This window comes from Eubalaena glacialis, chromosome 14 (genome assembly GCF_028564815.1).
Source record: "Eubalaena glacialis isolate mEubGla1 chromosome 14, mEubGla1.1.hap2.+ XY, whole genome shotgun sequence".
NCBI lineage: Eukaryota > Metazoa > Chordata > Mammalia > Artiodactyla > Balaenidae > Eubalaena > Eubalaena glacialis.
This window is the reverse complement of record NC_083729.1, coordinates 21,731,363-21,756,162: the sequence shown is the minus strand read 5'-3', so window position 1 is coordinate 21,756,162 and position 24,800 is coordinate 21,731,363. Positions and strand designations below refer to the sequence as shown.

General features: G+C 44.3%; 1 protein-coding gene across 2 annotated transcripts; it reads left to right on the top strand.

Annotated features, from left to right (window-relative positions):
* Window positions 1-2,031: 2,031 nt before the first annotated feature.
* Window positions 2,032-23,459, top strand: GTF3C2 (general transcription factor IIIC subunit 2). Of its 2 annotated transcripts, XM_061210475.1 has the most exons (19): window positions 2,032-2,212; window positions 9,784-10,054; window positions 10,218-10,539; window positions 11,132-11,417; window positions 13,233-13,327; window positions 14,113-14,190; window positions 14,337-14,435; window positions 15,526-15,753; window positions 15,928-16,039; window positions 16,256-16,364; window positions 17,671-17,696; window positions 17,881-18,010; window positions 19,960-20,104; window positions 20,212-20,373; window positions 20,557-20,644; window positions 21,314-21,442; window positions 21,739-21,891; window positions 22,039-22,146; window positions 22,464-23,459. In XM_061210475.1, exons 2-19 carry the CDS (start codon window positions 9,808-9,810, stop codon window positions 22,680-22,682), a joined length of 2,736 nt encoding a protein of 911 aa, XP_061066458.1. In that variant the 5' UTR covers window positions 2,032-2,212; window positions 9,784-9,807; the 3' UTR covers window positions 22,683-23,459. The 2 variants fall into 2 exon arrangements, with proteins under 2 accessions (XP_061066458.1, XP_061066459.1); XM_061210476.1 differs by lacking the exon at window positions 21,739-21,891.
* The last annotated feature ends 1,341 nt before the right edge of the window (window positions 23,460-24,800 follow it).

The following is a 24,800-nucleotide window of genomic DNA, read 5'->3' as shown; positions in this document are numbered from 1 at the left end:
ATAATCTTCTATAAAGAACTCCCTCTCATCAGTTACTATTCTGAATTACAATTCATACTGGAAGGCAAGAGAAATGTTTAATTCTTTCCTTTTAATTGCCAGTTTTCAGGATTGATCACTGGTTACTTCCAGTGGCATACAATGAGAAGTTGTTGAATTTTTGCCTTTCTCTCTATAAAGATCATGATGAATTCATGTTTTTTTACATATTGAGCATACCACTCAATCATCAAAATTAAGCAGAGGTTCAACAGGGTCAGCTCTGTGCTTTAGAAAGGTAGCTGGTAGAGATTAGAGGCAGAGAACCAGATCAATTAAAAAAAGATTGCCTATCAATCAAAATCACAAATGCACCTAAACTTTGGTCCAGCAGTTCTGCTTCTAGGAACTTTTGCTAGCCATATAGTTGCACATTTGAAGTAGCTTAGATACAGAGTTATTTATAGCAGCATTGTTTATAATAGCAGAAGACTGGAAACCACCTGGATATCCATTAATAATAACAAGGGCTAATCATACTACATTCATATAATTACATACTAAGCAATCATAACAAAGAATAAGGAAGGTTTTTATATAGAGAAATGGAATAGTCTCCAAGGTACACTCAAAAGAAGTAAGGTGCAGGACAGTGTGTGTAGTTGCTGTTTGAATTAAAAAGGGGAAAGACTCCCTGGCTGGGGAACTAGATCCTACATGCGCAGCGTGGCCAAAAGGTTAAAAAAAAGGGGGGCGGGAGATATATATGTATTTGCATGTGTATAAATACAGAAAATATCTTGGACCTGTAACAAGAAAACTGCCTGGGTGGATGTGGTCTGGGAGGCTGGACACAGAGGTGAAAGGTACTCTTCACTTTATACCCTATGTATCTTTTGAATTTTCAGCCATGTGAATGTCTTATCCCCCAAATAAATACAATTATTAGTATAAAAAAGATTTTGCTTTAGTTGAAGTCAAAGATAGTCTAATCTGAGGCAACAGGAATGGAGAAGAGTCAGATTTGTTCATTACAGAAATAAATGCTTGAAAAAAATTTCTAATAGAAAAATAAATAAATGCATGAAGTTGTCAAGTTGAGAGCTGTCCATCGGACAAGCATTGTAGATACCCCGTATTAGAGGAACTGCAGCCTCGACTGCACCCGATTTTGCACTCTCACAAAGGAGTCAGTCCTAAGCCACAGCGCAGCCTTAGCTTGTCTTTAGGCCACTTAGGGCAAATGGGATGGGAGTCCCCTTGCTCCAGATTTTAAATCTTAGCTAGCTTCTCTCATGCTTTTCTTAAATGGTTTGTGTAACCAAGGGAATTTAATAGATGAGATTATCTGGGAAGAGAAAGATTGGTTTACCCCACCCTTTCCTGTTTGTTTATACATCCTGAACTCCACTATTCGGTGTATGGAGACCTGTGAGATTTACACAGTTTTAAATGCCTCAGGAAAGGGCGGAAGTTTGTTACATTCTTTCTCCACCAGCATCCTACCTCCCAGGGAGGGAGTGGGGCAAGGCCTACGACCAAGGGGAGGGTCCAAGCCCGAGGATCACTTGAGTAGAGCGTCCCCATGCCAGGCTTTTCTACTGCTCTTCCCTTTCACTGTGTTTCTGTCTCGGGTCCATCCTTAACTTCACTAGTGGCTGGATCTGCTGGGGGCTGCCCTGAGGGGGAAGCCGGAGTCGTCCCCCGAGGCAAGGATTCCTTTGTCTCCCAGTCTTCGGCTCGACGGCGGGGCTGCAGGTCGATACTCTCACATCAGCCCGGCCCTGCCCGCCACAGGCCGGTAGTCTCGACAGAAAGCCAGGATTCCGCGCTCGGGAGCGACACTCAGGCCTGGGCTCCCGCACTCTCGATGCTCGAGTAGAAGCCGCGTGGGAACCGGCGGGGGCGCGACGACTGTCACCGCGCAGGCGTCAGTCTTCCCTTCGGGACACTGCAATTCCCATAAGGCCGTGCAGCGGCATCCCCTGCGCCGCTAAGGCCCGGGAGCTGCGCCCGCTGCGACAGGGCTCGGGGACGCTCGCCGCACTGCATTATGGAATACATAGTCTAATAGAAAACGTCCTGGGGCACAAACTCCCAACCAAGCCCACGTGTTTACCTTGTGCACTGGGGGGACGTCAATGAAGAGTAGCTACCAGATTTCGTCATAAAACGGCGACCAGACAGGCGGCGCCATCTTCGAACTTGGACTTCCGGAAGGACTTTGGTGAGGGTGAGTGTACCACAGCGGGATGTGCGGGGCCCCACGATTACTACCCCCCCACCCCACTTCTTTTTCGGTAGCACTAAGATATTGGGAACCAACTCCGGCTCCGCTTTTCCGCCTCTGCACAGCATCGCGACCTCCAGCCCCTGAACTCCTCCGGAAACCGTCGTGGTCCCCACCTCCCTAACCCACGGTGGCAACCGTGCATCCCCCATCTCTGCTCTCCTCGGGTCTCGCCTTCTTTCCCCACGCGGTGTCCGTAACACCTCATCCTGTGTCCCGGCCGCGGCGCTGCCTACATTGCAATCCTCGGACTCTGCGAACCTACCGTAGTCCTCAGCCTTACGAAACTCAGGGCTCGCTTCCCGAACAGGCTAGTGGTGAAAGCTACCCCACGCCCAGGACTGAGAAAGGGCAGGCGGTCACCCCTAGAGTGGTAGCGGGTCGGTCTTCTCATTCTGCTGTGTACCAGCCTCTTCCTCGGTGAGGCTCTTCTAACCCTGGGGGTTGTGCCCCGCGCGCTGCAACCTCATTGGCGCAGCCAGGGGCCAGTTATGTTTCCCAATCTAGTCCTTTTATCCCGCAGCAACTTGGCTTTCTGTTGGGGAAGGCAGAGGTGGTGACTTTAGCTTCACCCGTGGTAACTCACTTTGTTAGAGGGGTGCAGGGTATGGCCAAGCCTTATAGCCCCAGTGGCATATTGTTACACAAACCTGTCATTCCTGCGCCTTCGTCTCTTTTGGCCACCCCTTCTTATCAACTGTAGTATTGTTTTCTTAGTAATTTTCTTTAAATTGACTTAATTTTAAGATTTAAGTGCTTTAGTCTTGATCTAAACAATGTAGAAGAAACCATGGGTTTCATGGACTAGTTATAGTTTTTTTTTTATATATACAAGTTAAAATAAAAACACAATTAGTCAAATAAAATCGTTCATTTTTGTATCTCAGAAATCATCTTGCATACCACCAGTTGTATCATAGGAACACTTTGGGAAACAATGTATTAGACCAAACAGTGTGTGTAAAGTAATTCCATACTTGAGGAGCAGTGTTATCTAATCATTTTCCACATCTGGGGAGATCAGGCTGGCAGCCTTGGAGCAGCATGGGAACCAGACAAGTTGGGGTGCAGATGCAAAATTTTATAAACTCTGGTACACATTTACTCAACATCCTTTACTTGTGTCCAGAATTTGCATTGTGAAGTCAAAAATGGAAATTAACCACCAATGCCATGCCTTCTATGAGAAGTGAATCCTTATAGAGATTTTTGTACCTTGAGAAGTTAGTTGTTCAATCAACAAAGGTTAATTATTGCGCTTACCACGTACCAGGTTCTGGATACAATAGTGAGTCAGATAGACAAGATCCCTATCTCTTGAAACTTTTAAGGAAGATAGATATGGAATAGGTAAATACCCGTATCTCTTATGATAAGAAAATTCCAGATGGACTAAAGAGCTACATGTAAAATCCAAAACTAGAAAAATTATTAGAAGAAAATATTTTATATTCTCATATTATATCAGTGGGGTAGGAAATGCCTTTTTAAGACACAAACAGGGGAATTCCCTGGTGGTCCAGTGGTTAGGACTCTGCACTTGCACGGCAGGGGGCATGGGTTCAATCCCTGGTCAGGGAACTAAGATCCCCGCCTCATGCAACATGGCCAAAAAAAAAGACACAAACAGAAGCCATAAAGGAGAAGACTGAGAAATTTAACTCAAAATTTAACTTCAGTTTAGCAAGAAACATGAGCAAAGTTTTTTTAAAAGGTAGATACAGAGAGAAAATATTTGCAACATAAATAACTGCACAGATCAATAAGGAATGATCAATTTGTCCTATAGAAATATGGGCAAATTATGTGTATTGGCAATTCATAAAAGACATAGATGTCCAACATATAAAAAGAAGTTGCTAATCTCAATTATTATCAGGACAATGCAAATAAATACAGTAGGGAAGATTTCTTTCACCCATCAGACTGGCAAAAATCAAAGATTGACAAGGGGTGGTAAAATGGGTATACGCATTTTTACAGTTAGTAAGAGTATAAATTGATTTTCACCTTGGTGACCTGTTTGGCAGTATCTGTTAAATTTTGAAATGTGTATACCCTTTAACCCAGTACAGTAATTCCACTTCAGATGATTATTCTAGAAAAGTAATTTCTCATTAATGAAGAGATCTATACTAGAATATTCATTGCAATATTATTTGTAATAATATTATAATCCAATTGTCCATTAAATGGGAAATATCCAAATAAACTATAATCCTATGGAATACCATATAGTAACTAAGAAGAATGAAAAAGATGCATGTGGAAAAATGATATGGAAAAATCTTTAAGACATGTAGAAATTCTCTTAACTGATTCCATTTAACTAGCTGCCTCTGTTAACTGACATTCTCCATTTCCTGTGTAAAGCATACAAACTGATGCCCATGGCACACTGAATTCTCGAAGCCTGTAGGTTTTTTTCCTATAGGCCTGGTCACTCTAACTAGTTGAACTGAATGCTTGCCAAGAGTCATTGTATTGGTTCGAACATTTTTAATATCAGTTGATTTGTCACTATGTTTATATAATTGCGACATATTTAAATTTTAAGGAAATTTGAGTATGTAAGAGTTACTGTTTCTATTAAAAGTAAGTTGAAACATGGCAGATATACAGGTGTTTTATTGTTATTCTTTATATTCTACACTTATTTTATAAGTATTTTGTATCAACTAAAGATTTTATAAAAACAACTCTGAAAAAGAAAAGAAAGCAAACTAAACTGAATACTTTGGAGAGACAAAAGTGGTGAGTTTGCAAACAAGCAAAAAAGCTACCAAATAGGTGTAAGACAACTGTAAAAGACTGAGGAAATTTTGTAAACATCTGGAAGGTTACTGCACTTGAATTGCTTCTCAAGAAAAGAGAATGTTTCAAGAAACAAGTGGTAAGGAGCCTTGGTGCTGCTGAGAGGTCAAGTTAAACGAGACTGAGAAGAGTTTATTGGACTAATTGACACAACAGTTATTGATCACTTTAGCTTCAGTGATGAGTTGAGGGCAATATCCTAGTTAGGATGCAGCAGGGTAATTAAAACATCAAGGGCAGACAACTCTTAAAGTTTGACTGTGAGGGGCAGGAGGATATTAGTTGGAGAACTGTGGGTTGAAGGATAGTTGTATTTGTGTTAAGATGAAAATTTAAAAATAGTTAAATGTTGTTTATTTTTTAAATTTTATTTTATTTATTTATTTTGGCGAGGCACATATTTTATTTATTTTGGCGAGGGTGGGGGGGTGGCGCACCATACAGCATGCGGGATCTTAGTTTCTCCACTAGGGATTGAACCTGTGCCCCCTGCGGTGGAAGCGCAGAGCCCTAACCACTGGACCACTAGGGGATTCCCGTTAAATTCTGTTTAGAAGGAGCCAATGGAAAGGAAAAGGATAAACATCTTCAGTTTCTTTGGGTGGGGCAGGAGGGGGCATGGGGCTAGAACACAAGTGGAAAGTTTGGCTTTAGAAAGTGGATGAGGGGCTCAGAGGCAGGGAGTGTTAGGTTATCTGACAAGAAATTGAAGTATGGTTTTTGATTGTTTCAGAAATCTGAGGCTAAGTTATCTGCTGAGGACTAGGGGATCAGACATTGGAGGAGAGAGGGTATGGGAGCTGATTACAGAGAACGTGTGATTGCTAGTGCTCAACTACCTTAGATGCTCCTGTGGAGAAGACGGGTGATTGGTTCATCCAGGCTTGAATTTTGCCGGGCCTATGGAACAAAAAGACAAAAAGAAAGGAAGTTTGTAATATCAACAAGAGTCTGATTAAAATAAAGGAGTCTAAACTAGATGGTATGTGGCTGACATAGGGAGAAATTGGAGAGATCAGTGGATTAATTAATATGGTTAAAGAATAGATATAGTGATAGTAGTTGAGCAATCTAGCTGTAATGATGGGAGGTTGTGATCAGATATTGGGTGTCATAGTGATTTTAGAGGTTAAAAGGTTTTATATGCTGACAAGTTTCAGGTGTGACAGTGGAGTGACTAGCAGTGATTTAGCTGAATGTTATGAGCTTGGAAGGAACAAGGTTTTTACAAGATGGGGAGGACTATTGGTCAAGAATTGACACTGGAGAGGAATTGAGAAAACACTGATCCTACTTTCTACCCTGGGGTAAGTGGGATGTGAGAGAATGAGCACCCTCCATTTGAGAGCCTGGAAAGCTAGAAATTTCATTTCCTGGAATTTTTCCATCCAAGATTCTGAATATGATTTAGGCCTTGCCAATCAAATGTGCTCTTGAAGAACTCAAATTTGGACTTGAGTTTAGAGAGGAGGCAGGCCAGAAGGCATGCATTTTGCTGTTGCAGGTTGTGGCAGTGGTACGGTTCTGGATCTGGGAGCCAGAGAAGAGTCTTCCTCAGCTGGTCACTTTCTGATTATTGCAGAGGCAGCTTGTTTATGGAGCCATCAGCTATGGCAGGGGCTTCTTGATCCAGCTTCTGGCTCCCCACCATGGCAGAGGAGAAGCCATGTGGTTCTTGAACCAGCAGCTGTAAACACCTTCTCAATTTGACAAGTACTTGTTCCTAAACGTTTTTTCCCCAACCCTTCCAGTGATCCTCTATGCAGGTCGTTTTCAAACTTGAGTATGCATCAGAATCACCTGAAAGGCTTGCTATAACATGAAGTGCTGGCCCCATCCCAGAGTTTCTGATTCAGTAGGTCTGGGGTAGGACTGGAAGTTTGCACTTAACTGACTTCCAAGTGATGTGCCAGTTCTGGGACCACCCTTTGAGAACCACTGATGTGAACCATTTAATACCCTGTAATAAATCCCTTTTATTTATCGTGTTTCTGTCACCCTTGTGTTGTTTTTTTTTTTCTTTTTTCTTTGTGTGTGTGTGTTTCCATTATTTTTAATGATCTTTTATTATGTGGTCTTTTAGAAAATTCCTTCTGTTTCTTAGCCCTATTGGGTATTTCGGAAGCAATATAGTATACTGTTTTTAGTTCTATTAAACATCTAAATGGTATTAGTAGGGAGTTCCCTGGTGGCCTAGTTGTTAGGATTCCAGGTTTTCACTGCCGTGGCTGGGGTTCAATCCCTGGTCTAGGAACTGAGATCCCGTAAGCCACACGGTGCCACCCCCCCAAAAAAAATGGTATTAGTAAACCTATATTTTTCAATTTGTCAACCTTAGAAGCAAAATTAAGATACTTCTTCTTTTGCCCCAATCTACTACAATCAGAATATTGGTATTTTTACATTGTGGGGCATTGAAATTTTTAATTTATAGTCTGTTTTATACCTGTAGTTACCACAGTTAATGATGTGTCACTGGGTTAAATCCTTACTACCAGCCTTTTAATAACACAACTTCTCCACTAGGAAGTTCTTTATATTGATTTATCTTTCATTGGCTAAATTAGGTCTTCAAGTGGATTTTTTTAGAAACTTGCATATTTAGAATGTCATCCCATTACCTTTACATGAATGACAGTTAAGTAAAGAATTCTCTTGATCCTTTTCATGTTTCTTTATCTTCTGACATCAAATGTTTCTGAGAACTCTGAGGCTGACCTGATTTTTTTCTCTTTGTAGGAGAAATTTAGTATCTTCACTTGTATTTCTTGGTCTTGATGAGTATTTATTGATTTTTGTCTCCCTTTTGCACCATAAGCCCTTTTGATCTATAGACTGAGATCTTCCTTTATGTTAGGAAAGTACGCATTTCTAGTTTTCATTTCAGGAAATTTTCTTTTGTTAGGTCTTTGAACATTTTTTTTTCTGTTCCCATTTTTCTTCTCTCTTCTTCAGGAACATCAATTATTCATATGTTGGCTTCCCACTTTCTCTTTTCATCCATATCATCTTCTCACTAATCACTTTTATCTCTTTACAACCTGTGTGGTTTTTTTCAAACATGTCTTTCATATCACTGATTGTCTTTTCAGTAGTACATATAGTTTCAGCATTTTGCTTCTCCTCTGGTTTTCATTTCTTTGATTTTATTCTTTTACTCAGTTTCTTTCCTTATGACTGCCAGCTCATTTTTTTTTGCCTTGCCATTGTTTTATCTCTTCTTTCGTCTCTTAAATCTTGGATTCCACAGTCTCTTTGGCTTTTTTGAAAGAATAGAAGCTTTTGTTGGAAATTTTCTTGTTTTCTGGAGACTTTCTTTGAAAGGGTACTTTTCACCTTTTTCATTTGTGTCCTTTTTATTCTTTCCATAGTAACTATGCATAGGTCCCATTGGATCCTTTTTGCTTATTACTAATTTTGAATGGAGTAGTTCTCTCAGGGTTTGCTGTTTACCAGAGAACAATGTAGGTGGATTCTCATTGACCTCTATTTACCTTGATAGTGTTATATTATATCCCTAGCATATGATGTTATAATGTATCCTTAGCACCTGAGTTAAAGAGTTGGCTATTGTTATAGTTTATAATGATAGACTGTAGCTTCCTCAAGAGAGACAGTTGGAAACTTTAATTTGTATGATATTTCTTGTGGTATTTGTATTAGCACACTTTTCCACTGAGGCTGATGAGTTCTTTATCCTTAAGACATATATAGACCTATGGAGAGGTTCCTCCTGGAATCTGAGCTATTTCTTCCCTTTTGTTACAGACAAGTAGGTTATTCTGGCCAAAAACTGGGCCCTTGCAGAGTTCTATGTTGCTCAGGTTTTTGGTTTGGTAGTCAGTGTATTGTTTATCTCTGTCAGTTTACTTTGGTCCATGGTTGCACAGCTGGTTTCCTGGGTTTGAAGAAAATGAAGATTCATGACCATTTTTTAGTCTATTCTTCAGTGTGAAAATGGTCTCTTAATTTAGTAGGATGCTCCTTAATTGTCTCATAGGCTACCACCTCCCCCATCCAGCTGAGAGATTGCTAGCAGGACACTAGAGAATTACTTATTCTTAAATAAATCTGTACCTTGACTAATATTCACAAAGATGGATGTCAGATCTCGTCATCCTGTCCTCCTTCAATTTGATGTAAACTTTATAGTATCTGGCAGCTATTCTTTATAGTCTATTCTAGAAACTTGTGGCCCTTTCCTACATTCATAACAGGTGATTTTCTCTCTCTCTCTCTCTCTTTTTTTTTTTTTTTTTTTTGAAGGGGAGGGGATGATTCATTTCATTGGGTTTCAGGGAGAGGAGTTAAATAATTGTTCACTCACTTTAAATCATCTAAATAAAGCACTTAGTACAATACTTGGCACATAGTAAGCATTTAATAAATGGTAGCTTTATTATCGTTTGTTTGTTTATTGTCAGCTCCACTAACATGTGAGTTCCGTGAGGTCAGGGACCTTGTCTGTCTTGCTTATTGTCATGTTACCAGTTCCTAGAATAGTGCCTGACATATAGAAGATGCTTAGTAATTATTGCTGAATGAATGAATGATCAGAGAGCTTGGGTTTCTTGTTGGTGGGGAAGGTGGGGGGAGGTTGGAGAAACGGTTGTGAGAAGAGAAAAACAGGAAAGTAGAAAAATCTGAGCCAGTGCAAATAGCTTTTACCTTCTACTCACTTGTATGTCTCTTGTATGCAGGCGCAGCCATTTTAGGGGGTGCTGATGGATCCCTACGGGGTCGGCTGTGTTGCTCTGGAGGAGGCCGGCCCCGTGGGGAACATGACTGTGGTAGACTCTCCTGGACAAGAGGTGCTAAACCAGCTTGATGTCAAGGCCTCTTCAGAAACAACCAGTGTGGAGGCTTCCATAGAGACGTTATTACCTACCCCTTTGCCTGGATTTGAGGATTCTCTTGATGAGAGGAGGCTCCCTCCAGAACAGGAAACCCTCTCCAGACTGGAACAGCAAGGTATGTCCCTTGACCTTTCAGCTTTTTATCTCCCCATGCTCAGCTTAAGTTGAACGAGAGCAGGTTGAGCTCATAGGACCTTACAAACCTGGGTATGGTGTAATCTGTTCCAAAGAGGCTTGAGCTCTGGTCCCATCTCACAGACCCATATTCTTCTCTACAGATCTTTCTTCAGAGATGTCAAAGGTCCCAAAGCCTAGGGCCTCAAAGCCTGGCCCGAAGAGAGGTGGTAGGACACGGAAAGGCCCCAAAAGGCCCCAGCAGCCTAATTCTCCATCAGCCCCTCGGGTTCCTGGTCTCTTAGATCAATCCAACCCTCTGTCCACCCCCATGCCTAAGAAACGAGGTCGAAAGTCCAAGGCAGATCTGCTACTGCTGAAGTTGTCAAAAGGCCTAGATCAGCCAGAGTCTCCACATCCAAAGAGGCCCCCTGAGGACTTTGAGACCCCTCCTGGGGAACGACCCCGCCGAAGGGCTGCCCAAGTGTAAGGATTTCGGGGCACAGCTTGGTGGAGGGGGGCTGGGCGAAGGGATGAGGGTGGGGCAGATGCTGGAGAGATGAGAGGACTGTGAGGAGGTGTCAGGTAAGCAGGGGTGGTGTCTGGGTTCTGGGGACTTGAGCAGTCTTCTAGCTCTTACCACAGCAAGTTTATCTGTGGTTAAATTTGTCTATCTGGGAGGTTCCTTTCTGTACCTCATATCCTATCATATTTTTCACAATGTCCTCCAAGTCTTCATTGCAATTTTACTGCCCAGTATATGTCAGTATATATGTGCCCTTCCATTCTTTCCCTTTGCCCTCAATGATCTTTGACTGGTAGAGTGAAAAGTGTTTTGGACTTGGAGTCAGAAGACCTGAGTTCAGATTCCACATGTGTGATCTGAATCATCTTGGCCAAGTCACTTAACTTTCCTGGATTTCTGTTTCTACATCTATCAAAGGGGAAGGGAAATTAATATCCACTTCACATGGTCACTGGGAGGATCTAGTGAGATAAGAATCAGCCAAGTGTCGGGCAAAGTGGGCTCTCAGTTAAGTGTCTGTGAGTATTGCTCTGACTCTGCCCTATCCTACAGGGCACTTCTGTATCTTCAGGAACTGGCTGAAGAGCTCTCAACAGCCCTGCCTGCTCCAGTGTCCTGTCCTGAGAGCCCCAAGGTGAGCAGCCCCACCAAACCCAAGAAGAGCCAGCAGCAGGCAGCCTGTCATTATAGAGAAGAAGAGGATGACACCGCACGGGACGAAGACTTCGTTCTCCAGGTTGAGGCTGAAGATGGAGAAGAAAGTGAGGCCCCAAGTGAGAGCTCGTCTGACCCCGAGCCTACAGTGCCCCGGAGCACCGCACGAGGATCCACTTCAGGGGTAACCTGAATAGACAAAGTGAATGGGGATAGCAGGATTATTAGGGGGTCAGCAGGACGCCTAGGAGGAAAGCTTTGGCCTAGTAACTAGGATGGCCAAAACAGGTAAAAGGAAAAAAGAGCAACTTCAAACACATTTGAGATTGTAGGGGCTGCGGGTGTAACTAAACAAGATTATTCGTTCATATGTTGAGCATCTACTCTATGCTAGGAAACACAAGCATGAATAAGACAAGGTCCTGCTTTACAGAGCTCACAGTGTAATAAGTGCTCCATCAGGAGTGAACAATATGCTTTAGGCATATAGAGGAAGGATGATTAACTGCTTTGACTTCATGGATAAATGATACTTGAGCTAGGTCTTGAAAGGAATAGAAGTTTGCCAGAGAGGATGGTTTTCCCAGAAATTGGTTGTGGCTGCAGCATAGGGCCTGCGGTAAAGTGGTGGGGAAGATTAAACTAGAGAGGATGAAAGGACTAAAATTGATAGGAGCCAACAAAGGGTGTGTGTGTGTGTGTGTGTGTTTGTTTAATTATGGTAAAATAGATAAAATTTATCATTTTAAAATGTATAATTCATTGGCATTCAGTGCATTCACAATGTAGTGTAACCATCACCACTATCCATTTCCAAAACTTTTGTCATCCCAAACAGAAACTCTATACAACAGAGGTTTTTAGGTAGAAAAATAACATGATCAGTTAGGAAAATAGATTAATTTGCAGTTGACAATAAAGAAGACAGCTTCAGTTCTCCAGTTCCAGAGGTAGTAAGGTCCTAAATTAAGCAGTGAAGGAAGAGAAGACGGGGAGGCAGATAAAAGAGATATATAAGAGAATTAATAGCAGTTGGGAGTTGAAGGAGAGGAAGGAGTAAGATTTTCCAGCTTTGATGGTGCTCTCATACACTGAACTTGGGAACACAGAAAGAGTGGGGGACACAGGAGGGGGGAAGGTGGGCAGGTGAGGTGATGAGTTTACTTTCTGACATGTCGAGTTGGAGGTGGTGGTAGATCAAGGGCCATCCTTCTGGAGACGTCTCTTTGCCAGTCAGATATATGGGACCAGTGCCTTACTTCTCCCAGATGCAACATTTAAGGGAGCACCAAAACCCCCAGTAATCAAGATAAATATCTCGATGCAACATTTTAAAAATCAAAATTAATGCAACAAATCTATGGTGAAGAAAATATCAAAAATTTAAGTAAAGACAGGAACCGTATAATTGATATTCCCTTTTGCCTCAGGCTCTAATATGGCTCAGCACCACACTGAGTCTAGAATTTGTAGAAAAGTTGAGACTGAGTAAAGTTTACATTTACTAAGATGCAGACTTGATAATCAGGCATTAAAATGGTGGTCAAAGCCATGAGACATAGGATGAAATTAGGAGTACGTGTATTGAGGGCTGAGGAGACAGAGGGACTCTGGGAAATACCATCACTGACCAAATGGATCAGAGGAGGGAGAGCCTGCGAAGGAATATTAGAGACGTGGGAGGAATAAGGAGAGACTACCCCATAGGGCAGGAGTTTCAAGAAGCAAAAGGAGTCCTCTGAATCAAGTGCCATGGAGACACGCTAAGGAAGATGAACAGAAAACAGATAGCAGGTTTTGCGTTTTGATGGAGGAATAAGAGCAGAAGATGAAGAAGTCATTGTAATGGTTGAGATACAAATCTTTTAAGATGCTGATAGGTAAAAGGTTGGAGAGGAAGTAATGCCAAGAAAAGTAAAAGTTGGGAAAGCGGTCTCCTCGGGACTTTCTCCAGCTTATAAGATTCTCCCCCTTACACTTTCTTCAATTTGATCCTCAGAAGCAGAAGCCACACTGCCGGGGAGTGGCTCCCAATGGCTTACCAAATCACATCATGGCTCCTGTTTGGAAGTGCCTTCATCTCACCAAGGACCTGTGAGACTTGGGGAACGGGGACTGGGGATGAAAGGGTGGTGGAGGAGTGCAAAGGACGATCTAGCAGTGGGGCTGTGGGAAGGGTGGAAGGCACTCACAGGGTAGAACACTGTGAAGACATTCATAACTAAAAGGCACTGCTCCAAAGGCAAGAGCTCTTTTTTAAAAAATTTTATTGTATTTTATTTTTTGGCTGCCTTGGGTCTTCGTTGCTGTGCGGGCTTTCTCTAGTTGTGGCGAGCGGGGGCTACTCTTCGTTGCGGTGCGCGGGCTTCTCTTGCGGTGGCTCCTCTTGTTGTGGAGCACGGGCTCTAGGCACGTGGGCTTCAGTAGTTGTGGCACGTGGGCTCATTAGCTGTGGCTCGCGGGCTCTAGAGCGTAGGCTCAGTAGTTGTGGCGCATGGGCTTTGTTGCTTCACGGCATGTGGGATCTTCCCGGGCCAGGGATCGAACCCATGTCCCCTGCGTTGGCAGGCGGATTCTTAACCACTGCGCCACCAAGGAAGTCCAAAGCAAGAGCTCTTGAGCTGTGCTGTCCAATATGGTAGCCACTAGCTGCATGAAGCCATTTAAATTTCATTTTCAATTAATTACATATAATTGAAAGTCCAGTTTCTCAGTTGCACTAGCCACATTTCAAGTGCCCAGTAGCTACTTGCAGCTGGCGGCTAGTGTGTTACACAGCACAGATAATAGATCGCTCCCATCATCACAGAAACTTCTATTGGGCAGCGCTGCTCTAGAATTTCTCTCTTCCTTCATTCATGATGCTTCTGTTTCTCCAGCCGAGAACAGAAGCATTCATACTGGGAGTTTGCGGAATGGATTCCTTTAGCCTGGAAGTGGCAATTGTTATCTGAACTGTAAGTTGAAGAAACATCTTTGAAATCTAGGAGGGGGTGACACCACTGGAGACAGAAGGGTAACAGAGGACTCTAGATTTATAATGGGAATCCCAGGATGGATGAAACTCTTCCAAATTTAGGCTATTCCCTTTGCCCTCCCCCAGTGAGGCAGCTCACTACCTGCCCCAGGAGGAGAAGTCGCCACTGTTTTCTGTACAACGTGAAGGACTTCCTGAAGATGGCACACTCTACCGAATAAACAGGTGACGATTGCACGTCTTTTTCTGATTCTGGGAGACAGAAAAATGAAAAATGGATGTTGAAAGGGATGAGAGATTGGCCCTGTTCTTCCCTTAATGCTGGTCCAATTGGTCCCAAGGGTAGGAGTGCTGGCTAGATCTGGTCAGCCCTCTCGAATTTGCAGTGCTTATCGCTGCTGGCCAGACTGAGGGAGCCTAGGGAGGTTGAGGGTAAAACCAGTTTTCAAGGTCACATCTACTCAGATAGACCTAGACAAACTGGCCCTAGAGAGAACACTGTAGTAAACCAGAATGCACAACCTGTCATCTTTGAAGGTAAGCCTAGGACTAGACAGACTTTGGGAAGGAAAGGAGGAAGATACAAATGGTGGCTAGGACGGGTTTCACTTGTAGACTGTGACTGATGTTCTGGTGCTTGCCTAAGTCAGTTCATAGGAGCTCCAGGTGGAGCTCCCATTCTGTTCGCATTACTTTTTTTTTTTTCTTTTTTAAGAGCAGTTTTAGGTTCACAACAAAATTGAGGGGGTTTTTCCCATATACTCCCTGCCCCCCACATGCACAGCCTCCCCCATTATCAACATCCCTCACCAGAGTGGCACGTTTGTTACAGTTGATGAACCTACACTGACACATCATAATAGCTCAAAGTCCATAGTTTACCTTTGGGTGCACTCTTAGTGTTGTACATTCTGTGGGTTTGGACAAATGTATAATGACATGTATCCATCAATATGGTATCATACAGAGTATTTTCACTGCCCTAAAGATACTCAGTTCTGCCTGTTCATCCTCCACCTCCCCCACCTCTGGTTATCACTGATCATTTTACTATCTCCATAGTTTTACCTTTTCCAGAATATCTTATAGTTGGAATCATACAGTATATAGCCTTTTCAGGTGGGCTTCTTTCACTTAGTAATGTGCATTTACGGTTCCTCCATGTCTTTTCATGGCTTGATGGCTCATTTCTTTTTAGTGTGAAATAATATTCCATTGTCTGGGTGTATTACAGTTTATTTATCCATTCACCTACTGAAGTCCGTACTACCTTTTATTAACTCCTTTTTTCATCCCATCTTTGACTTTTCTCTAGATTTAGCTCTATCACAGCACACCCAGAGCGCTGGGATGTGTCTTTCTTTACGGGGGGACCGCTCTGGGCTCTGGACTGGTGCCCAGTGCCAGAGGGGGCAGCAGCCTCGCAGTATGTGGCTCTTTTCTCCAGCCCTGACATGAATGAGACACACCCACTGAGCCAGCTTCATTCGGGCCCTGGGCTGCTCCAGCTCTGGGACCTTGGGACCTTGCAGCAAGAAAGCTGGTGAGGTGGGGCTGGGACACTGCCATTGGAGGGTGGTTGAGGAGGAGAGAAGGATGGGGCTGGGCAGGGGAAGGGGGCAAGGCTCGGATTGGGTTGAGACAAGGGGAGCGCAGGCTCTGGCAGCTCCAGGCCCTTCCTTCCCACCCATTCTCCCCACATGCTTTCTCTTCTCAGTCCTGGCAACAGAGCCCACTTTGTCTATGGGATTGCTTGTGACCACGGCTGCATCTGGGACCTCAAGTTCTGCCCCAGTGGAGCGTGGGAACTTCCAGGCACCCCTCGGAAGGTACCTCCCAGTTGATTGTGGGATGGCCCTAGGACTCAGAGCCAGGACAAAGGGGCCCTGGGTCTTCCCAGAGTTGGAGGGAGGGAGGTTAGAGAGTGGTGGGTGGAGTTTTTCCAGCAACTCCATATCATATTTTCAGGGACCAGGACCTGAAAAGTTTTCTGAGAGGTGCCTGAAGGCAGCAAGCCTCAGTGCAGATCTGGTCTCACCCTCTAGGCGCCTCTCTTGCCCCGGTTGGGTCTCCTGGCTCTTGCCTGCTCAGACGGGAAGGTGCTGCTGTTCAGTCTGCCCCATCCCGAGGCCCTGCTGGCTCAGCAGCCCCTAGGTGAGTAACACAGCAAGGAGAATGGGGCTGCTGGAGTTGTGGCCAGAGCTTAGCAGAGCCTTTCTGTCTCCCCTGAAACTCCTCCAGGCCCAGTCTCTGCAGTACAAAGCCTTACCAAGTCACTCCTCCCATTCTGACTTCACACATGTTGTTCTTGACCTCATGCCTGCATGCAGCCTGCATGCAGTCCTCTCTTGTGCAGTCTTGTAACTGCCCACTTTCAGCACATTACCTTTTATCTCCCCCCCTTCCCTGCTCTCCTGTGCTCTCAGGTCTTCCCCCTCTTGCAACCACAGTTAATTGGCTGTGTAAAGAGCTGCTGAAGGCTGAGGCTTGCGCCTGGGGCTTGTCTCCCCTGCCATATTACTCTTCCTCCCCCAGATCCTGTCCTCCACCTCTCCTGCCCTCACCACCACACATACACGTAAACACACTCTCTTTGTTGTGAAGAGAGGAAGAGAATATAGAGTTCTCCCTCTATATTCACCTTCGTGAAGGTGAGCACATAGAGGAAGGGGCAGGGAAATGCAGCTCCTATTTGGTTGAATTTATTTGTTTTTCAACAGCACTGAGTAATTAAAGAAGAGGGCACCTAGGTTTGAACCCTGAGAAATCCCCTGTTCAGTGGTCTGGCGTTAGGAGTGGGCTGAGGAGGGAGTGGGAGGTGAGGAAGTGAAGACAGAAATGTATAGACAATTCTTTCGGGAAGTTTGGCTGTGAAGGGGATCATATAAATGAGGGCGGTGGCTGGAGGTGAAAAAGGGGTAAAGGGGTGCTTTCCTGGTAGTCAGTGGTTAAGACTCCGTGCTTCCAGTGCAGGGGCGTGGGTTCAATCCCTGGTCAGGGAACTGAGATCCCACATGCTGCGTGGCGCGGACAAAAAAAAAAAAATGAATAATGGGTAAAGGAAGGCTTTGGTTTGTTCGTTTGATTTAGATGGAAGACAAGAGTGCATGTTTACATGTGTGCATGAGAGTGACCCAATAGGGAGAGAGAAAGTGGACAGGGCAGGAGAAGGGGAGGGTAACCAAATGAGCCACGCTCTGGAAAAGGAGGGGATGAGAAGAGAGCCGAGTGGAGGGATTAGCCATTCTGATAGGAGGAAGGGCACTATCAGATAGAACAGGAGGAAAGGAGAATCTGGGGGCAGATAGAGGCAGGTTCATCTGTTTGATGGTGGAAAGAGAAGAGTGTGAGGGAAGGGCATGGTTGAAAGGGCCGGGGGTGCTGGTCTAAGAGCAAGGCCTGATTAGGACCTCAGTCCTCTGGATGCAGAGTGTCAGTTACTGCTCTTCTTCCCTCACAGATGCAGTGAAGCCTGCCATCTATAAGGTGAGTGAGGGACCTGCTACCTTAGCCAAGGCTCCATCTTCTTGAGCCTCCCTTACTGATTCCACAGCGAGTCTCCTTCCACCTGAAAAATCTCCCACCTCCTGCTGGATTAAACAAGGATTGGAGCCTTTGTTCCAAACAGTAGTTATCCCTAACCCTAGCCTTGTCTCTCCTGTCCCTGCAGGTCCAATGTGTGGCAACCCTTCAGGTGGGGTCTATGCAAGCGTCAGACCCCTCTGAGTGTGGTCAGTGCCTTAGCCTGGCTTGGATGCCCACCCGGCCCCACCACCACCTGGCTGCTGGATATTATAATGGTGAAAAGCAAAGCAGAACATAAGGAGCTACCGCTCTTTAAACTTTTATATATGCTTGTTTTTCTGTTGTTGTTTCCTTTTTGATTCAGTGTTCAACATTATATACTTAAAACTATTCATGAAATGTAAAAAAATACAAAGAAGAGAAAAAAAGTCACTAGACTTTTTTCAAATGAGCAGCATCATTTCATGCTGCTCTCTATGCATGTATAAAGATAAAAAGATTAGATGGAGAGATAAAGAATTCTGTAAAAATGGGATCATACTCTAGATACTATTTTAAATTAAAAGGTATTAAGTTTAATTATACTTTAACTTTATGGAAGGAAAAGGCAAGTGAAACTGAAAAATTAGTTAAGCTCCCAATAAATGTTCCTTCACCACAGAGAGATTAGTTCCCTAAAGATACTTTTAAGATTAAAAGGGAAAAAAGTAAAAAATTATAAATAACATTAAGTAATTGGCGTTATTGTTTTTAAATGACAGTTTCACTTTTCGACACACCAGTAGACTTTCTGCTAGGGTGATAAGGAAATTAGCACTCTTACACTGCTTCCTGTCATCCTTCTCACGATCTCCTAATTGTGTTTCTTTTGGTGGTCTTGTTCTTACACTGTCAAGGTATGTGATACTCAGTGCTGTTTTGCTATCTTAATTCCCAGAGTTAGTTAATCTTAACTCTATGTTGAAAATGATTGCCTGTCTCCACCAGTCCTTTCATCTCGGTCTCCCCCTCCATTGCTGAATTACTTATATTGCTTAGATGTAATTCACTGTCAAGTTTTTTCAAAAAGGCTCATAGATGCTACATTTCCTGAGTTTATGTATAAAAGGGGTTTTAGCTTCACATGCTTCCCCCAACTTTTTTTTTTTAATTAATTAATTTATTTATTGGCTGCGTTGGGTCTTCGTTGCTGTGCGCGGGCTTTCTCTAGTTGCGGCGAGCGGGGGCTACTCTGTTGCGGTGCGCGGGCTTCTCATTGCGGTGGCTTCTCTTATTGTGGAGCACGGGCTCTAGGCACGTGGGCTCAGTAGTTGTGGCTCACGGGCTCTAGAGCGCAGGCTCAGTAATTGTGGCGCACGGGCTTCGTTGCTCCGCGGCATGTGGGATCTTCCCGGACCAGGGCTCGAACCCGTGTCCCCTGCATTGGCAGGCGGATTCTTAACCACTGCGCCACCAGGGAAGTCCCGCTTTCCCCCACTTTTGTTTATTAAATTCTTATTGTTCTTTAATTTGTCTTTCACTTTTATCAAAGTTATACTTTTGATTACCTCGTCCTCTGCCAGCCTGGTCAGGGGTCAGCTTGTTTTGGATCAGCTGAGTTAGTTTCTATTTGTCCATTTGTTTTCTATTCCTCTACATTTTATTGCTTTTGGCTCCTTGCCTGTTCTCTTTGCCTTAGAGCAGAGTTGGCAAACATTTCTCTTAAGGTTCAGATAGTGAGTATTTTATGCTTTGTGGGCTGTTTGGCCATTGTTGGAACTATTCAACTCTGCCATTAAAAAGTGAAAGCAGCCACAGACCTCAGGTAAGCAAATGGGTGTGGTTGTGTTCCAGTCAAACTTATTTACCAAAATAGGCAGCAAGCTGTATTTGGCCCATGGGCTGTAGTTTGCCAACCCTTGTCCTGGAAGGTTTATGCTTTTTAAAAAATCCCTTTATTTTTATTTAGTAGGGAGTAGAGGACACTGGGTTCATTCAACCTATCTTTCAACTGCAGATCTCAGACTGAGCTATTACTTTTGTTGATGAGAATTGGAACTAATAATATCAGGTTGAGTCTTTAAACCACGGAGGGAATGTTGGCTAGCTAATCATGATCCCTATAGCCTTTCATAAGGCATCAGGTCTGAGAGCAGAAGACATAGATCCTAGGAGCCAGAGAAAGGAATTAGAACAAGAAGGGAGAACCTGGCTCTAATACCTACGCATTCTGTCCCTACCTCAGGCATGGTGGTTTTCTGGAACCTTCCCACGAACTCGCCTCTGCAGCGGATACGGCTCTCTGATGGCTCCTTGAAGCTCTACCCCTTCCAGTGTTTCCTAGCCCATGACCAGGCTGTGCGTACCCTTCAATGGTGCAAAGCTAACAGGTATAGAATAGGAGAGTTGTGGAGGTGGGAGGTGAAGACTGGGACAGGCTGACTCTTCCAGGCTTGTTCAGATTTGATCCTCTCCCTCTTCTCCCATCTTTCCACAGTCATTTCCTAGTCTCTGCAGGGAGCGACCGGAAAATCAAATTCTGGGACCTTCGACGACCTTATGAACCAATAAACTCTATCAAGCGCTTCTTGAGTACAGAGCTGGCCTGGCTGCTCCCCTACAATGGCGTCACTGTGGCTCAGGACAACTGCTATGCCTCGTACGGCAGGATGGAGAGAGGAGGAGCTCTGGGGGCAAGCCCTAAGGGTTGGGGTGCACTGTGCCAGATTGTTGTGGGGAGAGGAGGGTTGAGGGTTGTTTCACTGAGAGAGTTTGAATTGTGGGGGAAGAAATGAATCTAATCTTAGAAAAAGCAAGGTTTTCTTTTCTCTTTCTCTTACAGTTATGGACTCTGTGGAATTCATTATATTGATGCTGGTTACCTTGGTTTCAAGGCCTACTTCACTGCTCCTCGAAAAGGCACTGTCTGGGTGAGCCCCTCTCTTCCAAACCTTCATTACACAGGAAAACGTTTCCTTTACTCACCTAGTGGTGGTCAGAAAGAGGCAGTAGTGGTTTTTTTGGTTTGTTTGTTTGTTTTGTTTTGTTTTAATATTTTTTAATTTATTTTATTCTTTTTGGCTGCGTCGGGTCTTAGTTGCGACACGCAGGATCTTCACTGAGGCATGCGGGATCTTTTTCGTTGTGGCGCGTGGGCTTCTCTCTAGTTGTGGCATGCGGGTTTTCTCTTCTCTAGTTGTGGTGCGCAGGCTCCAGGGCACGTGGGCTCTGTAGTTTGTGGCACATGAGCTCTAGTTGAGGCGCGTGAGCTCAGTAGTTGTGGCGCACGTTGGCTTAGTTGCCCTGCGCCACGTGGGATCTTAGTTCCCTAACCAGAGATCGAACCCGCGTCCCCTGCATTGGAAGGCGGATTCTTTACCGCTGGACCACTGGGGAAGTCCCAGAGGCAGTAGTTTTGGATAAAAGGAGAAGATAGGTGTGTGGTAATTGTATCTTCAGCGATATGGGTTATGATAAACTCATATTTGTTTGTGCGAATATGTCTCTCCCCCCTCAGACTGTGAAGTTGTTACCAGTTCACAGAACTGAATAAATATGAGTGAATGAATGAATGAAAAATATCTCTCTCTTCCTATTAGAGTCTTTCAGGATCCGACTGGCTCGGGACAATAGCTGCAGGAGATATATCTGGGGAGCTCATTGCAGCTATATTGCCTGATATGGCACTGAACCCAATAAATGTCAAACGACCTGTAGAGCGAAGATTCGTACGTATATGAATATTTAATAGCAGCACCATCTGTTGGGTCCTAATCCACATGACCTCTCAAATTAGTGCTACCAATTAGCAGCAGAGTACAAATTAGTACTAGGTCTCCCAGCCCTGACATTCTCCCTGGAAGTCTTAGAATAGAGCTGTACATAATCTCCCCTACCCTCGTGCATCTGAACATATGTTTAAACATACTACTTACAGTCTTTCCTGCTCCAAACCAATTTTCTCTCTTTTACTTTTATTCAGTCTTCAGTATTATAGAACCTAATCTAACATTCTTCTTTCTAGCCTATATATAAAGCAGATCTGATGCCATATCAGGACAGTCCTGAAGGTCAGGACCACTCTTCTGCTTCATCCGGGGCCCCCAACCCTCCCAAGGCTCGAACTTACGCTGAAACCGTCAACCATCACTACTTGCTCTTTCAAGACACAGATTTGGTAAATTGAGGCCAGGAGAATGGGTGTGGCGTTAGAAAAAGTAAAAAACTTGAGTCCTTGTATAGTAGGGAATCCTAAGGAGTTCCAGCAGAAAGATGCAAGACTAAGAGGCTGCTCGCTTTCTCTCTCCTATTACACCCTCCCCAGGGTTCATTCCACGGTCTGCCCCACAGAGAACCAATACTGCGCATGCAGGAGGGAGAGGGGCAAACGCGGCTCTGCCTGGACCGGCTGCAGCTGGAAGCTATTCATAAGGTAGAAACCTTATCTCTCATCTTCGCCATCCTTCATCTCATTTCCTCCCAACTCTGGGCCTGTGAGCAGTGAAATGGGAGATGAAAAGGTAATGGAGACGGTGAAGGGGGGGAAACAGCTCCGGCACTCTCATCCTCCAGAGCATGATAGACATACCTCATTCATCGTCTTCTCATTCCTATCTCACCCCATCGTGGTCCTCCTATCCTTTCAGATTGTGGCTCTTTTTTTGTTTGTTTGTTTTTTGCTCTTACAGCTAAGACTCACCCTAAAGCAACAACTGTGAGCATCTCTTTTGTTTTCTATTCTCTTCACAGGTACGTTTCAGCCCAAACCTGGACTCCTACGGATGGCTGGTCTCTGGGGGGCAGTCAGGGCTCGTTCGGATCCATTTTGTCCGTGCACTCACCTGCCCACTGGGCCACCGTATGCAGCTTGAAAGCCGAGCCCACTTCAATGCTATGTTCCAGCTGGCCTCCCCCACTAAAGGGCCTGGCTTCCCTCCAACCAGCCATCGCCTTCTGCCTGGTCCCTAGTCGTGGTCCCCACAGAACACTCAGGATGAAGTCTGCCGAGAACAATTGGCCCCGTGCACACAGCCATAGGAACTGGGGCTTTCCTGGACAGTGATGCTGCCAGGCCTGGACCTTTAGACCTGCCTCCCCAGGACTCCTTAGATCCCTCTCTTTCCACAGACTTCTGTCATCACGGCCCCCCGCGGGCAGGGGGGTTCTCCCTCCACAAACTCTCAAGTCTCCTCAGCATAAAACTATGACTCACGAGAAACACTCAGGCCTGACCTAGGCTTGGGAGTCAAATTGCTCATATTGAGCATATTGTGAAGTGGGTAAAACTAAGTAAAGGTACTGGGTGTTTTTGAGACCACATGTGAGTGGGTGTTTGGAGAACTGGAAAGGGTATCTGCATGAAGGCTCCTGTCTGACTATATTCCAGGATCCAATATTACTGCCTTCCTAACTTCCTCCTTAGAGTACCCAACACCCAGGCCCACAAGGGGGTGATGGTAATTCATTGCACTGAAGCTGCTTATAGTACTTACTTAACTGAGGAACACACCACAGACACCCTGCCAACAGAACTGGCTCAGATCTTACTTGCTCCTGCTTATGAAATGTTCCCAATCACTGGTCACCTGACCCTTCTTGAGCACTCCTAGACAGTCATTTTTAAAAAATCTTCCTTTATATCAAGTCAAACGGTATACCTCTATAAATTTTACCATGGGTGTTAGGAAATCTAGTCACTGTTCCCTATGATTGCCCTTTTAAGTATTTAAAAATAGCTATCATGTGTTTCCCAAGTCTTTTCTTCTCTAGATTAAATATCTTCAGTTACTTTAACCATTCTTTTACACGTCATGATTTTTGATCCTTCATTATACTGTCACACTGTTGACTTATTAAACGTATTTAGCTACTTTATTTCAACTCTATAGGAGGTATTTCAAACCCAAGCACAGTAGTGTATTATAGCTCATCTTGTTAGAGTCCTCTTGTGGGATGTTGCAGACTCACAGTGACTGCAATATTGCCTCTTAAGCAAGGATAGACCCCACAAGGAGAAATAAGCAAACCATAGTCTTGGAATGTATGAGTACAACCTGAGGTTTGGGGCAGGGAGTAGTCAGATGACTTCAGGAAATAGAGAAAAACACATAGCCAGCTCCTATTTAAGGGAGTGGAGATTAGTTCAGTGCCTACCTGGAACAGAACACTTTGACACTGTAGACTGATTGGCCAAATATCTGGGAACAGCTTTCTGCCTCTTCAGTGTAGGGAACTTAGCATTATGTGAGAAAATCTCCTTTAAGAGGAAAGGAATCAAGTAGTTCAGTTCCTCCCCTGTACAGAAGAGGAAACAGATTTGGAGGCAACCCAGACCATCAGCAGCAGAGAGACCACAACTCACGTCAATGCAAAGCAGCCAAGTATGCACCATCCTATTGTGGCAGCTCAGTTTATGCCAGTTTTCTTTTTGAGAGGACTGGTAGGGAAGTGCTTTCCATTGCAGAGGAGCTTTGCTCATTCTACACAACGGCCCCTTGACACTGCCTCAGGAAATCCCACTTTCAGTGGTAGAAAAGATGGGGCCTGGGGACCCATGTCATTGAGGCTGTAGGTTGGTGTTGGCAGCCCCGCTCCTGCTGCTGGGTCTCTGCCCTAATCTCATCCTCCAAAAGAAAAGCAGGAAAATGCTTTCAGCCCTTGCTCTCTTTCTCTGCCATAAGCCCTTTTTGCCCCAGGCCACTCCCCTTCCAAACTTTCCTCCTGATATATACTTTATACTATCCATGGGTTCCTGCACTTTTCTTCCTTTGTGCCTTTGCTCACACTATTCCCTCCTCCTGGAGTGTCCTTTTCCACCATCTCCACCTAAGTTCTATTCATTGTTCAAGGCCCCAGCTCAAATTCCACCTCCACCAAGGGGCTTCCCAGATTTCTCCAGTAAAAATAATTCTCCCTTCCATGTGCTCCCAAGAGAAAAGGAAGGAAAAGAGGTTAAATGAGAGTTTATTAGGCACTTGATCTATTTCAAGTACTTTAGCATATGTTACTTAATTTAACCCTATGAGGTTGGTATTGCCCCATTTTACTTGACAAAGATAAGATTCTGAGAGGTTAAGCAGTCTGAAT